Source organism: Chiloscyllium plagiosum, unplaced genomic scaffold (assembly GCF_037043375.1).
Source record: "Chiloscyllium plagiosum isolate Xiang-an unplaced genomic scaffold, Cpla_swu_hap1 HiC_scaffold_1, whole genome shotgun sequence".
In the NCBI taxonomy this organism is placed as follows: Eukaryota; Metazoa; Chordata; class Chondrichthyes; order Orectolobiformes; family Hemiscylliidae; genus Chiloscyllium; species Chiloscyllium plagiosum.
In genome coordinates, this window is record NW_028270139.1 from 33,439,360 (window position 1) to 33,451,709 (window position 12,350).

At 41.2% G+C, this 12,350-nt stretch overlaps 1 protein-coding gene and 1 long non-coding RNA gene across 5 annotated transcripts in view; one reads left to right on the forward strand and one right to left on the reverse strand.

Annotated features, from left to right (window-relative positions):
* Positions 1 to 12,350, forward strand: part of fras1 (Fraser extracellular matrix complex subunit 1) — a 446,490-nt gene that overhangs the window by 318,110 nt on the left and 116,030 nt on the right. For all 3 annotated transcript variants that reach the window (XM_043696280.2, XM_043696287.2, XM_087985787.1), the window contains 3 exons: positions 899 to 1,030; positions 8,208 to 8,330; positions 11,922 to 12,169. In XM_043696280.2, the coding sequence (XP_043552215.2) occupies positions 899 to 1,030; positions 8,208 to 8,330; positions 11,922 to 12,169 (503 nt within the window). The remainder of the gene's footprint in view (positions 1 to 898; positions 1,031 to 8,207; positions 8,331 to 11,921; positions 12,170 to 12,350) is intronic.
* Positions 1 to 12,350, reverse strand: part of LOC148152099 (uncharacterized) — a 40,002-nt gene that overhangs the window by 17,137 nt on the left and 10,515 nt on the right. The window lies entirely within an intron of this gene.

Consider the following 12,350-nt stretch of genomic DNA (forward strand, 5'->3'; position numbering starts at 1 on the left):
GGGACAGAATTGCCTTGACTGCTGAGATTGCGCTGCAGGTCGTCTTATGGAGATGTTGCTTCCTCACGATTGGCAGCCAGCTTCTGTGCCTTTTTTTTAGAAAAATAGAATCCATACAGTGTGAAAGCAGACCATTTGACCCATCGAGTCCACAGTGACCCTCTGAAGACTGTCCCACCCACAAGCAGTCACCCCAGGATGGAATCGAACCCAGGTCTCTGGCGCTGTGAGGCAGCAGTGCTAACTACTCAACCACCATACTGTCCAAATGTTAAATTTTAAGAAATTTGAGAGAGGGTGCCTTAGATGCCATTGCATCCTGCAGCCATTTCCAGTTTTGAGAGCAGATCTGCTGTACGGAATTAGATTGTGAACCTTCCTGTCCAATTGACCAATTTGGGGCAAATCCAGTGAGTGACTGGTATACATGGTATCGGCTCCTGTCTCAAACTTGAGCCTGATGGCAGGGCCCTGAAGCATGTTCGGAAAAATTTGCTTTTGAGTTCAATATACTTAGTTCATGATTCTTCCACCCTACGCCCAATATACTTAGCTTCTCGAACATCAAAAATAATTCCGTTAGCTTACTTTATTTAATGTACTTCATCACTCTGATAAATCAGAACCACTCATGAAATACCAACTGTTTTGCATTTTGCTCCCAAATAAAATATCGAAGAGCCCACCCTCGCACATGAGAGGATGGTGCAATTTTGTATGGTATATATCATGTTACCATGGGTATTATACTGAATTTTCAAAGTGAAATATTCAGTATATAACAACTGTTCTGTATTATTGACATCTGAAGCTCATTTATGTTTTACTTTAGAACATACTGAGAGCATATCTATTTGGAGATGTCTGGAGCCTTACATTGTTTGTTTGCTTTGTGCAGTTTCTGACGGTGAACATACATCCCCAGAAATGGTATTTACCATTCATCTACTATCAACCAATCAGCAACCTCCTGTTTTTCAAATATCAGAGCCCTTCCTAGAGGTCAGCCAAGGAGGAAGAGCAACCATTGGTGAGACATTTGTTTTATTCAGTTGCCTGTTTGAATGTCTCTATTTCTGCCTGTTTAATATCTAGAATATTCAATTTCCAAACTCTGGGATTAGCTACATAATATTTATATTACTGTATACGTCACAGTGTTCCACATATATGTGTAGATTTGATGAATTCATACTTCCAGTGCAGTCCATTGGAAGTTTTGGGGGTCAGTCGGCTTTGTAGGTTTTTAATCAATTTAAATTATGTTTATTACATTTTATTAATTAAATCCTGGGATGCACTGACCTTTATGCCCAAATTCTCATGATTACTTCCAGCATGTCGGCATGGTGGCTCAGTGGTTAGCACTGCTGCCTCACAGCACTGGAGACCCAGGTTCAATTCCAGCCTCGGGAACTGTCTGTGTGGAGTTTGGGCATTCTCCCCATGTCTGCATGGGTTTCCTCCGGCTGCTCTGGTTTCCTCCCACAGTCCAAACCTGTGCAGGTCAGGTAAATTGCCCATAGTGTTAGGTGCATTATTCAGAGGGAATTGGGTCTGGATGGGTTTCTCTTTGGAGGGTCGGTGTGAACTTGTTGGGCCAAATAGCCTGTTTCCTTAGTGAAGAGAATCTAATCTATATCAAGAGCAGAAATTCATATCATCTATCCTTTAGAAACACAAATGAGCTGGTAGTGGTTTGTCTAAATCTATTTCAATTCCATGATTTGTCAGTTTAGAAACACAGTTTACATTATCCTCCATATACAGTTGGCAAATATGGAAACTTTATGTTTTAGCTTATAACTCTGGACAAGTTATTCTGTTCTGTGTAGAAATCCCAAACAAGTTACTTTTGGAATTGATGTGGTTACAGAAAGGGATATAGAATTTAATTTCTCGGCATTATGAAATCATGCTGTAAATTATACATAAGCATTTCATTTATGCTCTCTTACACGTCAGTAGGAGTTTCACCAGAACTTAAATAGATTTTCTTTGTTCCACCTCTGATATGATATTTGATTGTGGGAACGCTCTCATTGTTATTTGGTGCAGCTTCTCCACAAGCCCAGGGAACTGGTTTGAGATTGCTAAAGCTCATTTTATGTAGCACCTGCAGCTGTGTGAAATGGGAGACTTCAATTCTATTAGTTGGACTGAACTTGAGGCCACATTTTCCAAATGGAGGTGAGAAGGAGAGCCGATCCTGTGTCATGATCCCACCTCCCATGCCAGCCCATGGGGAAATGCAGTTTTCGTTGGGTTAAGGCTTTCACTTACCTAAAGATGAGTCTGACCTCATCAGAATACACCGAGACTGATGGTGGGCCAAGTCCTGAGGCGGCAAGTTAAAACATCTGTCTCTGTTCCTGCCTGTTCCCGAACACATCAAACTCATTCTTTCAATGGAATTAGCGACAAATATTGAGCTGCATTGGAAAACCCTCAATGCATTTATAAGGAAACTTCCTAAACAATTAAATTACCCCACCTCACTCAAAATCCCTATCGCAATCTTGGTTCCACCCTCCACTCATTTTCCATCCATTTCCATCCTCCATTCATTATCCACTTTAAAAATGAATGAATTCACAAGTCCTACTCTTCAAATTGGAATGCTACCAAGAGGAATGGCTGGCACCTCCTTAGCCTAGTAATGCTACAGGGAGCAGCTGTGGCAACTGCTGAGTCCTCATCCAGGAGCAATGATGGAATCTATAAGGCAAGTTGAATTACCTCGCTGGAGCTAGTCAGGGAGGAGATAGTGATAAGAAGGCCATTAATTCAGCCAATTAACGGTGTCAGTCGGCCCAAAGACCACTTCGCACTACTTCAGTTGTTGCAGCAGAGGCAATGTATATGGCATTCTTCCCTCACACCCCCACTCTCGCCATCTTCCTCAATTCTGTTTCCGACATGATCTTTTTTCAGAATCATGTATAAAGTGAAAAGTTGTGGTCCCAACACTGAGCATTGGGGAACACCACTTGTCACCGGATGCCACCCTGAGAAGGACCCTTTTATCCCCATTTTCTACTTTCTGCCAACAGCCAAGTTTCTATCCATGCTAGTACCTTGCCTCTGATGCCATCGGCCCTTATCTTACTGAGTAGCCTCTGTGCGGCACCTTGTCCAAGTCCTTCTTGAAGTCCAGGTAGATAACATCCATTGGTTCTCCTTGGTTTAATCTGTTCATTACTTCCTGAATGAACCCTAGCAGATTTGTCAGGCACGACCTCCCCTTGATGAATCCATGCTGACTTTGCCCAATTTTACCATACACTTCCAAGTATACAGAAATCTCATCCTTCACGATGGATTCCAGGATCTTACCCATGACCGAGACGAGGTTAATTGGTCTGAAATTTTCCGTCTTCTGTCTTACTCCCTCTTTAAACAGATGTGTCATGTTAGCCATTTTCCAGTCCTCCAGTCCTCATTATCACTAATGCCTCCACTATCTCTTCAGCGCTCTCCCTTAGAACTCTGGGGTGCAGTCCATCTAGTTCAGGTGATATATCCATCTTAAGGCCATTCATTTTTTTCTAGCACCGACTCAGCTCTGGCTCCTCATGCTTTTGAATTTTTGGGAAATTACTCATGTCTTCCACTGTGAAGACTGACATGAAGTAATTATTTAGTTTCTCAGCCATTTCTTTGTTCCCCACTACTATCTCTCCTGCATCGGTTTCCAGTGGCCCAATGTCTACTTTTGCATCTCTTTTGCCCATTATATATCTAAAGAAACTCTTACAATCTTCTTTTATATTGCTGGCTATCTTACCCTCATATTTAATCTTTTCTGTCCTTTTTTTGCCCTCTGTTAATCTTTGTAAGCTTCCCAATCCTCTGGTTTCCCACTGTTCTTCGCTATTTTATGTGCTTTTTATTGGCTTTTATGCTATCTCTGACTTCCCCAGTCAGCCATGGTTGCCTCATCCTTCCCTACACCACGCTTCTTTTTCCTCGGGATGAATCTCTGCTGTGTCTCCTGAATTACTCCCAGAAAGCCCTACCATTGGTGTTCCACTGACTTTCCTGCTCGAATCTTCTCCCAGTCAATTCTACCCACCTCCTCTCTCATGCCTCTGTAGTTGCCTTTATTCAGCTGAAATACCGTTACCTCTGATTCTGTCTTCTCTCTCTCAAATTGCAGAGTAAATTCAATCATATTATGATCACTGCTTCCTAAGGGTTCCTTCACCTTAAGTTCCCTTATCAAGTCTGCATCATTACACAACACTAAATCCAGTGCTACCAGTTCCCTGGTGGCCTCCAGCACAAGCTGCTGCAAAAAGCCATCTTGTAGACATTCCACAAATTCCTTTTCCAGTCAACCACCACAAACCTGATTTTTGCAGTCCACCTGCATATTGAAATGTCCCATGATCACTGTAACTTTGCCTTTCCTAGATACCTTTTCTATCTCCTGGTGTATCTTGCGATCCAGCTCCTGACTGCTGTTTGGAGGAGTATACATGACTCCAACTATGGTTTTTCTAACCTTTGCGATTCCTTATTTCAACCCACACTGTTTCTACACCATCTGACCCGACTTCATTTCTTATTTAATTTCATTTCTTATTAATAAGGGAACCCCATCCCCTCTGCTCACCTGCCTATCTTTTAGATTGGATGTACATCCTTGAATATTCAGCTCCCAATTCTGATCCTGTTGCAACTACGACTCTGTGATGCCCACCTCGTCATTCCTGCCGATTTCGATCTTTGCCTTAATCTCATTAACCTTATTCCTTCTACTGCGTGCATTCAGATATAACACCTTGAGTCCTCTATTAATTGTCCCTCTTCTCATTGTCATTCATTTGTTCAGTTTACTTGAAGTTTTATTGCAACCTTATCCAGATACTCTGGCCTATTTGTTTCTGTGCTGGAGATTTTAATAACCTCTCCTGATTTCTGCACTCTTACCTTCTCTTTTAATCTGGGTTTTCTAATTTCCCCTGTAACTGAACCCCTCCCCATTTAGTTTAAAGCTCTGTGACAGCCCTTGTTATGCGATTCACTCAGACTCTGTTCCCATCTGATCAACATTCCGTTATACTCTAAGGTAACCTTCTTCGCTGTCCACTACATCTCCAATTTTGGTGTCATTTACAAACGTATGAACCAGACCTCCTTTTTCACTTCCAAATCATTTATATAAATGATGAAAATTAGTGGACCCAGCACCAATCCTCATGGCAGAATGCTGGTCACAGGCCTTCAGTTTTTAACCACCCTTTACAACCATCCTCTGTCTTCTACCTTTGAGCCAGTCCTGTATCTAATTATCCAGTTCTCCCTGTATTCTATGTGATCTAACCTTGATATACAGTACACTATGAGGAACCTTGTTGAATGTCTTACTGAAGTCCATATATATCACGTCCACTGCTCTGCCCGCATCAATCCTCTTTATTACTTCAAGATACTCAATCAAATTAGTGAGACATGATTTCTCATACACAAAGCCATGTTGATTATCCCTAATCAGTCCTTGCCTTTCCAAATATATATAAATCATGTCCCTCAGGATTCCCTCCAACAACTTGCCCACCACTGATGTCAGGCTCACCAATCTGTAGTTCCCTGGCTCCTCCTTACCACCTTCCTTAAACAGTGGCACCACGTTAGCCAATCTCTAAAATCCGGCACCTCAATGGCTATCAATGATACAAATATCTCAGCAAGGAGCCCAGCAATTACTTCCCTAGCTTCCCACAGAGTTCTAGGGTGCGCCTGATCAGGTTCCGGGGATTCATCCACTTTTATGCGTTTTAAGACATCCAGCACCACCACCTCTGTAATATGGACATTTTCAAGATGTCACTATTAGTTTTCCCACATTCTCTATCTTCCATATCCTTATCCACAACAAATACTGATGTAAAATACTCATTTAGTATTTCCCCCATCTCCTGCGGCTCCACACATAAGTGCCCTTGCTGACCTTTAAGGGACCCTATTCTCAGCCTAGTTACCCTTTTATCCGTAATGTATTTGTCGAGTCCCTTTTGGATTCTCCTTAACCCTATTTGCGAAGGCTGTCTCATGTCCCCTTTTTGCCTTCCTGATTTCCCTCTTGAGTATACTTGTACTGCCTTTATACTCTTGTAGGAATTCACTTGATCTCTCCTGTCTATACCGGACATACGCTTCCTTCCTTTTCTTAACCAAAACCTCAATTTCTCGAGACATCCAACATTCCCTACACCTACCAGGCTTGCCTTTCACCTAACAGGAACATACTGTTTCTGGACTCTCGTTATCTCATTTCTGAAGGCTTTCCACTTTCCAGCCATCCCTTTACTTGCGTTCATCTGCCCCAATCAACTTTTGAAAGTTCTTGCCGAATATTGTCAAAAGTGGCCTTCCTCCAATTTAGAACTTTAATTTTTAGATCCCATCTACAGTATATCCTCTTCCATCACTATTGTAAAATTAGTAGAATTATGTTCACTGGCCCCAAAGTACTCTCCCTCTGACAACTGGCCTACCTTATTTCCCAAGAGTTTCAAGTTTTGTACCTTCTCTAGTGGGTATGTCCACATACTGAACCAGAAAATGTTCTTCTACACACTTAACAAATACCTCTCCATCCAAGCCCTTAACACTATGGCAGTCCCAGTCTATGTTTGGAAAGTTAAAATCCCCGACCAAAACCACCCTATTATTCTTACAGATAACTGAGATCTCCTTACAAATTTTCTTCTCAATTTCCCACTGACTATTGAGGTGTCTATGGTTCAATCCCAATAAAGTGATTGTCCCTTTCTTATTTCTCATTTCCACCCAAATAAGTTCCCTGGATGTACTCCCGGGAATATCTTCCCTCAGTACAGCTATAATATTATCCCTAATCAAAAACGCCACGCCCTCTCCTCTCTTGCCTCCCTTTCTATCCTTCCTGTAGCACCTATATCCTGGAATATTAAGCTGCCAGTCCTGTCTATTCCTGAGCCATGTGTCTATAATCACTACGATATCCCGACCATGCCCTGAGTTCACCTGCCTTACCTTGTTAGGCCTCTTGTATTGAAAGAAATGCAGTTTAATCTATCAGTTGTACCTTGTTCTCTGTGTTGTTCCTGTCTGTTTGACTGACTTATTTTCCCAACTGTACCAGTCTCAGACTGATCTCTTACCTCACTATTTCTCTGGGTCCCACCTCTCCTTTACTAGTTTAAATCTTCCTGAGCAGCTCTGGCTAATCTCCCTCTACATTTTCCAAAAGACCATACTCGTTTGAGGTGAGCATAGCCACAGAGAGTGCTGCACTACCTGCCTCTCTCTCCTACCTTTCCTAGAGGATACCCATGTATCTGACTGTATCTTTGATTTATCTCCTTCCCTGCAACTGCCATCCATTACATCCCCTAGCTCCTGTAAATTCCTCATTACCTCTGACTGCTGCTCCAACCGATCTACGTGATCCGATAGGATTCACAACCAAACACGCTTGCTGCAGACATGATCATCAGTAACATAGCAACTCTCCTTAGTCTCTTATATCTGACTGGAAGGGCACATCACTTCATTAAATACCATCTTTGCTCCTTAACAATCTACAGACCCAGAAAATTGCGCAGTCGTACTGCCCTAAAAACACTGCTCCAGGCTAGGTCTGTACCTATGTTTTGATATTTTCAATACTTAATTAAGAGACAGATCTCAATAAAAACATAAAATCAAAACAGAGTCCACTCGACTCAATATTGTACATTTACAAAAAAAAAGTAAGGTTACACTTTAAAACTAGCCACTTAACTGTTTGTCTGTTGTGAACTCCCCCACATAGGGTTCACCAAAGTCAGCTGTGAATTTTGCTGGTTGTTTATCTTTCTTAGAACGATCTCCGATGCCCAGAATCACTTGAACCCAGACAGCAAAGGCAGATGCTATGCAGGTTACTGCTGGGGCACACAGCAGTGTAGGTTTCTATCTCCATTTGAATCACTTCCCATGTGGTCACTGCCTTTGTGTCCCTTCCTCCTTTTTCACGTGCCATTGTTTTCATTATCTTTCCCCCAAAGTTCCAAAACAATGCTAAATGCAAAATCTGAGCTAGTATTGTGATGAATAAAGCTTGAGCAAAATTCAAGAGGAGCCACAACATGCACAGAAAACTATTTTCAAGTAATTTGTCAAGCGATAAGCTACAGCAATTATGAAATTGAATATTACTTTATTTCTGTGCTCAGGTTTGAGCCAGTTAGCGGTTCGTGATGCAGATACATATCCTGATGACCTTCTGTTCGAGCTATTGGAACCTCCTCAGTTTGGGGTACTGATTAAATCAGACAACAGACAGCCACTGGTAAAAGGTGAGTGACAGTTATACCGCTATTTTCATTTCTCCAAAGGCAATATCTGCACCATGTCTGCAGTTTCTCTGGCTGAAGTCAACTAATTCAGCAAGCACCAAAGCTATGCAAATGTTTGCATGCAGGTGGTTGAACATTAAAGCCACAGTTTACAAGTTTAAAAGTAGAAAGCAAAGTTAACTGGAAAGGATAAAAACTTGTACGCCATTAATCCTGGGAATGATGTTCATTCCTCGGATGAGCACAGTTTTCTGGACTTTGAGTTGCACAGCCTAGTCAAATAAATTTGGTGCAAACAGCTACACAACAAAGTTGTGTTTACTCAATCCCAGCTAATCAGATCATTTTCAGATTGCTGCCTTTTTGGTAATTTGAATGAATGGATCCCTTGATCTAGGAAAGTTTGGAAGACTCTCCAATGGGTCACAAATGCACATCAGATTACATTACAGTGTGGAAACAGGCCCTTTGGCCCAAAAAGTCCACACCGACCCGCCGAAGCGCAACCCACCCATACCCCTACATTTACTCCTTACCTAACACTACAGGCAATTTAGCATGGCCAATTCACCTAACCTGCACATCTTTGGACTGTGGGAGGAAACCGGAGCACCCGGAGGAAACCCACGCAGACACGGGGAGAATGTGCAAACTCCACACAGTCAGTCACCTGAGGCGGGAATTGAACCCGGGTCTCAGGCGCTGTGAGGCAGCAGTGCTAACCACTGTGCCGCCCACGGTGGTAAAATTAAAAACTACCGCCTTTCTCACCCCATCCTTCAAATGTCAGTTATTTTCATTTATAACAAAGCCAGTCTTTCACGTTTACAGCATCTGAGTGCTGGATCCAATTTAGTATCATTGTATTGTGGTCTATGAAGAACCAGGTGATTGTTGTGCGGTGCCCATTCATCCGTTGTCGTAGCCTTTGCTCAGTTTCCCCAATGTACCATGCCGAAACCGAGCCGAGCAGAGGCTGATAGCTAAGTTCGGTACCCATAGGGAGGGCCGCAACTGGGACCTTGGGTTCATGTCACATTACAGGTAACAATCATTGCACTACACACACACACACACACAGATACTCCTACTCTCACACACACACACAGGCACTCCTATACACACATGGACACGCATACACACAGATGTGCACACAGACACCCACACGCACCCTTACAGACACACACACTCCCACACTCACACGTGCACCCCCTCACAGACTTAAGACACTCTGCACTCACTACACACAACTTTCTCCCACTCACAACCCCCAACCCAGACAGACACACACGCACACAAGACAGACAAAGACCCACATGCACGCATATATTTTGTGGGGTGAATTTGTACTTGCAGGGTTACATTGTATTTTGCTCAAAAACTGCATACATTCATGTAGAACTCTGAGCTCAAAAATTGCATGAATTTATGTAAAACTCCGTTATCTCACTTTTTAGATTAGAATCAATCTAAACATCATGGCATAGACAGAGAACACAGGGGGGCCAATACCTTCAACATATTGTCTAGTTATCACCATTGTTAACAGCTAACCCGAGAATGCAACATTTTAAAAAAAAGGTTTTGTGATTTCCACATGAAAGAAGTGAAACTATCATTGTATTCTAAAAGATGAAAGGCTTAACAGAAAACTAATGTTTCAATGTATAATTTCATTTACATCACACTGTAAATTTTTGCTATAAATTCTGTGTTAGGATTGAGCCCTCCATTATCATCTGATGAAGGAGCGTCGCTCCGAAAGCTAGTGTGCTTCCAATTAAACCTGTTGGACTATAGCCTGGTGTTGTGATTTTTAACTTTGTACACCCCAGTCCAACTCCGGCATCTCCAAATCATTTATTCAAATATGTAGCTGCCAGCCTCCTGGATTCCATCTTTTGGTATGGAAAATGATATGGCATAGGACAAACTTACTTTTGTCATTTTGGTTTATCGTTGAATTTTGAATTATTTGCTGAAATTTTTTCTGTCTGTAATTTTCTGATGTGGTTGGAAATGAGTGACTGTGTGGAGTTTTCACATTCTCCCTGTGTCTGACAGGTCCTCCAGTTTCCATCAACAGTCCAGGGATGTGCAGGTTAGGTGAATTGGACATGCTAAATTATCCCGTTGTGTCCAGGGCTGTGCAGGGTAGTTGGGTTAACGATGGTAAATGTGGGTTTATGGGGATAACGTGGGATGCTGTTCAGAGAGTTCGTGCAGACCTGCAGTTCCTGCAGGCCATTTGGCCTCTATCTGCACTTGAGGGATTCTATGATTCTATCTCATTTAGTATTTAGGCTGAAATTATTAGTGGGAGGAATTTCATCCCAAAATGATGCACCATTAGTGACCTGTTACTTAGATGAAACCTGAGTTCCAAACTCTCATGACAATAGAGAAACAATTGTTCCTTATTCTTTGAAATAATGCATTATTTCCCATTGCATGTTACTATTTGAATGTACAATTGCATGAGCAATGTATATCCTATGTTCAATCATTGTTCTGTTGAAGAAGTACATTATGCTCAAAGAATGCAATGTTCTTATTTGCAAATCTTGTATTGTCCAATCTGAAAGAAAATGATTTTATTTCTGAAATTTAAATGTACGTAATGAGATTTGTAGATTGTTGGTCACCAAAACTGGGATTGTTAAAACTTGTTTATTTCCAGTTAACATTATATTTACATCACAAACAATATTTGAGCAATTATTTTATAAGTATGAGAAAATAATTTCTAACTTCAAATAATACTGATATTGTTAATGTTGATCTTGCCTAGTGCACGTCCTGTGCAGTGTAACCTGTGTGCCTTGCTCTGTCAAAGTATTTTTTATGCACAATGTTCCCTGTTGTCTTGCTTAATATGATCTGCCTGTCATGCTCACAAACAGAGGTTTTCATTGTACTTGGGTACATGTGACAATAAATTAAATCAATCATCATAGTTTACAAAAATCAAATGAATTTTCTGTTCTTAATCTTAAGAAGTGGGAAAGGAAGAGACCTGTAGTCAATCTTCACCATTTTAAATTTATTCACAAAATGAGACACGACAAATCTATAGGTTGTAATCCCACAATCCTTCACCAGAGTTGATAAGTGTCTCTTTCCAGACTTGAATATATGCAGTTGTCTGATGAGTGGACCCCGCTTGTTCACACTTCATTTTAATTCTTATAGTTAAGAGTCATGGGTTTAGATGTTTTTAATCCACCTGTCCAGAGATGTTTGGACACACAACTGAAGCAAGTGGGACTTGAACCCAGCCCATATGGCCCAGAAGAAGAGACACTCTCACTGCACTAGAACAACTCTATCTATGATTTATTCTATCCATAAATTGAATTTCTTAATTATGTTATTGTTTTGTATTTACTGCTGAGTAATATTTTCTAATTAACTTGTTCAGAGATCATATTAGACATCTCTAGAGCAGGTTTGACCTGAATCTGGAGTATCTGGTTCACAGACAGAGGCACTACCACTGTATCACAAGAGCCTGTAAGAACTATGGGTTCATCATTAAGAGCTTAAATGCCAGATGATATTCTATTTTAATTACTTTCCCATTTTCTACAGGAGATACCTTCACACATGATGATGTCGCACGAAACGCAATTCATTACATTCATGGTGGCACCCCAACAACGCAAGACGGTATGCAAATCTTAGTCACAGATGGAGTTACCACGGCAACAACACTGCTGGAAGTTCACATCTCAGCAATAGATGGTGATGGACCAAGGCTTGCACCTGAATCTCTGTTGACCATTTCAGTGCCTGCGAAAAGCTTTGAAACTTTAACAAGATCTCATCTGGCATACACTGTATGTTAACTCTTTTACTCTGAGCAGTAGCCAGCTTATTTTTAGCTTATTGTGTTCTCTTCTAAATATTTTTGACTCATTAAAAATATAGTTAAATTACACATATCAACTTTCCAGAAAAATAATGCACTTCTACAGTCTGCTTTATTAGATGATAGAAGTTAGTTTATTCTCATGGACT